The 4,720-nt window shown below is 31.4% G+C and overlaps 1 protein-coding gene across 1 annotated transcript in view; it reads right to left on the reverse strand.

Moving 5' to 3' along the window:
• Positions 1–3,640, reverse strand: part of LOC102598781 (abscisic acid 8'-hydroxylase 4) — a 4,939-nt gene extending 1,299 nt beyond the window's left edge. Inside the window, exons 1-6 of the mRNA XM_006342161.2 lie at positions 3,392–3,640; positions 2,153–2,474; positions 1,243–1,392; positions 1,002–1,167; positions 805–884; positions 114–200 (exon numbers count right to left, since the gene is read on the reverse strand). Coding sequence (XP_006342223.1) covers positions 114–200; positions 805–884; positions 1,002–1,167; positions 1,243–1,392; positions 2,153–2,474; positions 3,392–3,597 — 1,011 coding nt within the window. The 5' untranslated portion in view covers positions 3,598–3,640. The remainder of the gene's footprint in view (positions 1–113; positions 201–804; positions 885–1,001; positions 1,168–1,242; positions 1,393–2,152; positions 2,475–3,391) is intronic.
• Between the last annotated feature and the right edge of the window lie 1,080 nt (positions 3,641–4,720).

The raw sequence follows: 4,720 nt of genomic DNA on the forward strand, positions 1-4,720 counted from the left end.
GTGTAGGTGGGGGGGGGGGGGTTCCTAATAAGAAAATAAGAAAAAGGGTGTAAAATCTAAATTGAAGAAAAGCATAAATAAAAAATTTAAAATATCTAAATAAAATAATGTACCTTAGATGCATACGGCATACAATTTAGATCTTCATATGTGAGGTATGCTTTACAAGAAACCTTCTGTTGGAGAGCTTGTTGCTCAGCCTATTCCAGTCAACTTTCTATAATTAGAACTTTGCCTGTGAATTACTTTTAAAAATAATAATAAAAAATAATCATAGTATCTTTTATGAAAATTTAGCCCGTCCAAGATATTTAAGTCAAATTTTTCTATAACAACCATCCTCTATATAATAACAATTTACACTCTAGTGGGACAAGTTTTCCTTTGAAATTGATTTTTTAGTATGTATTATATGTTCTCTATAATAACATTTCACTATAGCAAGAAACAAAAATCCAGACAAACGACATCGTTATAGAGAGGTTTGATTATAGCTCCTACATGCTACTACTGAATTGCATATCAAAATATCACGCTCTTGGTCTCTGTAGCACAGTTCGAATTTTGAGAGTCAAATCTTTTTATTTTGACCATGAATTCAAACAAGGAATCTTTGTCATTTAAACAAAATTTATATATTATGAAACTATGTAAAAAGTATTATAAGTCATAATAAATGACAATTCAAAATATTTAAAAGACAGAAAAAAAGAGTACTACGGTAAATGGAAAAAAGACTCGTTTAAATCTTGAAATTTGAAATATATCACATAAATTGAGACGGAGAAAATATTTCTCGGTTACCCTAAGGTTGTTAAGGGCTTTTGGATTATCATCCAAATATTTAACCATCCATGTAATTGCACTAGCTGTGGTGTCTTGACCTGCCATAAAAAATGGAATTATATAATTATATTCCAACTAAATCCAATTTAGGCTTCAATTAGTAACAAAAAAAAACCCTAATGTATAATACAATGTACATTAAATTTAAAACAAACCTGCAATAATCATAGTTAATATATTATCTTTAATCTGCTCATTTGTTAATTGTATTATTTGATCATCCTTAATCAAAAGATAATCAAGAAAATCATCATATTTTTCTTTGGACTTTCTTCTTGCTTCTATCATCTTGTCCAGCAAATTCATAATTCTTTTTCTGGCCTGCAATTAATGTTAATGGGCTTTAAATGGGCCTGTATGAATTTTAATGGGCTTTGATAAATGGGCCAATCTTACCTGTAGGCCTTTGTAGAATCTGGTCCATGGTAGTCTTAATGGAAATGACAACATTGCTTCATAAATCAACCCAATATCCTTATGCAACATTTCTAGTTCTTTTTTGTCTTCCAAACTCATTAACATTTTGCAAATTGCTTCGAGGGTAATCTACAAGTACGAAAAAAATAGCTCATGAAAATACGACTCGTTCAAGTGAATTCTTTGAACCGATCAAATACAATTATTTAAAGTAATTGCTATTGCTATATGTTAGTCACTTATAGGGTACTTCTTTGTACCAATTGATGCTATATAAGTATGGTAAATACATAGCTTGCAAATAGATAGGTCGGATTAAACTCAAACGAGTCAAAAATTGGGTCAAATTAATAGACGGGTCATGACCAAGCCATTTAAATTTGTACAGTTGGCGAATTACAAAGTAAAACATTTACAAGTATCTAATTTAGACATCACTAATTAACATGTATTCATTCTTTTAAAAAAACAAAAAAAAATTTGCATATCTATCTATTTTAGAACAAATTTTGACAAAAATGACAAAATTCAGATACATATGACTAAAACCATGCGAAAATGACTGAAGTTCAGTCATATGCTAAACTTCACACACTATATATCTGAAATTGTTTTAAAATTGATAGATTTATATATTTCTATGCACTACGGGTATGACTTAAATGGTGATCTCAGAATCGGATATTTTTGCACTTGGACCAATTACAAAACACAATAGCCATTTTCTTTCCTTTTTTTTTTTTGTGTGTGTGTGTGGGGTGGGGGGGGAGGGGGTTGGTAGGGAGCACCATCAATTTTTTGGGCTTATTAGGCCCAAGTTGAGTCTAAATAAAATTTGAAAAAAAGTGAGGCTAAAATGAAAATTGAATAGACCAATAGGGACACCAACCTTTAAAGCTTCATGGAGAATAATAATGCTGGATTTTTTGTGCCAGTTGCTAAGATTATTAACTGTCAATTCATCAAATTGTCTCACCATTGTTGAAAGAGATGTTGTTGAGAACAAACTACTAAGATGGCTTCGAATAATTTTATGCTGCTGATGTGAAGCACAAAGAAGGCTTTGATCTCCTACGAGCTTCGCGATTGACTTTATATATCTCTTAGTAAAATTCCCTCCTTCGTTACTTAGTATTTTCTTTGCTGCTTCCGTGCTCGATATAAATACATGTGTTTGCCCAAATATATTCGTTTTGAAGCAATTCCCATACCTATAAACAAAGCATTCCATCCAATTCCACTAAAATGTTAAAATTTTGTCATTTTGACACGATGAAAGTCACAAAAAACACACACAATATTTTTATCTTTTTAGTTTCACTCCTAATACTAATACTATCGACAACACACAAAAAAGAGGGAACTTACATAAATCCCACTAGTTTGGGAGCTAGCTAATTACTTATATATACTCTAGTTTGCAATATTATGTATCTTATCAGATTTTGGTGCGTCCAGATACGTCTAGACACATGTATCTTGGGATCTAGTTGTCAAAATTAGGTCTAATTTATTTTAGATATACAGTATCAAAGCGGATTCACATTTATCTGGGATACATAACAAATCCCGCTTGCCTCTCTCGCTTCTCTCCAATCTCACTCACCACTCTCCTATGTATCTGCTATCTCAGATATATACGAATCATACCAGATACATGTAAATATATGTATCTAGTGTGATTCACATGTATCTGGGATACATAACGAATCTCGCTCACTTCTCTCCCTATTTTAGTGTATCTGGTAACAAAAATACATGTATCTAAGTGTATCTTCCTCAATATATAGTAGAAAACTCTTAATTAGTGGTAAGATACATGATATTATGAAACTATAGATAATAATAATATATATGATAGTGAAGTATGTCTAATTACGTAGTTTTTTCCAAAAAAAAAAAGACACACCAACTAATTGAGGGTTCAATTTGCATTTGAAATTGAGACATACTTAATTGATCGATACTCGAAACAAGTATCCATTATTGCTAGAACAAAATACAAATATTAAACTTTTATAATACCACACACGCGCACATTATGTTATCCTATTTTCAAAATATATGACATATAATCATAAAATTCCAAATGAACAAATTCAAACTTAAAAAGGATCTTTAGTCTTACTTAAGTCGTCGAATTTTGATAAAATCATAGAAGCCTCTGTTGCTATTGATGGCAGCCATGAACTGGATGGTTTCTCCGATGACCGGTATTTCCCGGTTGCCTGCCGGAATCTTTTTCGTCGGAGTTTTTCCAGTATTATTATGCCATAAGATTTGTAATAATAATAATCCCAAACAGGGAAATATGTACCAAAACCAAGAAAACATTTTTTACTCCTATAGAATTATTTAGTCCTAATTACCAAAAGATTATTGTTGATACCTTAGTTAATTAATTCTATTTGTAGAGAAATTAAAGTTCCCAAAAATTTTAAAAATAAAATGGAGTCGTTCATTTTTTTAATTTAGTGGAGAAGTAATTATGAAATGTGTAAATGGATGTTTCCACTTAAGGGATTTTTAAGTGCTCTTTGATACGACAGATTTTTTTGTTATTCAAAATATCCCTATTTAGCCAACTAATTCATCCACTAGCTTATTGCTTACCTAAGTTACATTATAAAATGATGATTTAGATTTTGAATTTTATGAATTAATGTTTAAAATTTTATCATATTTCATTTGATTTGTTGGATTTAGAATCAATATGCACACTAAATAAATAATCCATAATTTCATTTCCAAAATGAGCTTCCACCATTGATGCAACCAGAGTTCCAAGGGGTCGTTTGGGAGCTGGATAAGAAACAAATTACTATTTATTTATGTATTAATTTTTGTATATCTTATAAAATATTTGGTTGATATTTCAGAAACCCAATGCATAAATTATGGGGCAACCCATCGGTGGCCCCCTAAATTTGGCACGATTTTTCACTTAGACACCTTAACTAGGCTTTGTTCATTTTAGACACCTCATGTCATGCCCAACTGTGTCATTTTGACACTTTTTCGACAATCTGCCAAATTTGTAAGGTGTGTGTAACACACTCGCTGATGACGTGTCAAAGTGACGAATTAAATAAAGACACGTGGCATATATATAAAAAAATTTATTAAATGATGAATCTTGAGTAGGAAAAAAAACTACCAATGACTCATTGACATGTGGCATTTCTTTAACTAATTAATTTTAAATAAAAAACACTTTTAATAAAAAGAAAATTATACCCACACCACCCCCAAATTGTCTTCTCTACTACCCACCCCCACCTCAAACCCCAACTCCTCTCTCTCACTTAGATTTTCTTCTCCACCCACCACCACCCCCGACCCATTTTCTTCTCCACCCACCACCACCCCCACCCAAATGTGTCAAAAGAAGACGTTTTTTTTTTATTTGAACTTTTTCTGTGATTATGATGTGAGAAGGCATACAAATGGATTGGAA

The sequence above is a fragment of the Solanum tuberosum genome, unplaced genomic scaffold (genome assembly GCF_000226075.1).
Source record: "Solanum tuberosum cultivar DM 1-3 516 R44 unplaced genomic scaffold, SolTub_3.0 scf00032, whole genome shotgun sequence".
Lineage (NCBI taxonomy): Eukaryota > Viridiplantae > Streptophyta > Magnoliopsida > Solanales > Solanaceae > Solanum > Solanum tuberosum.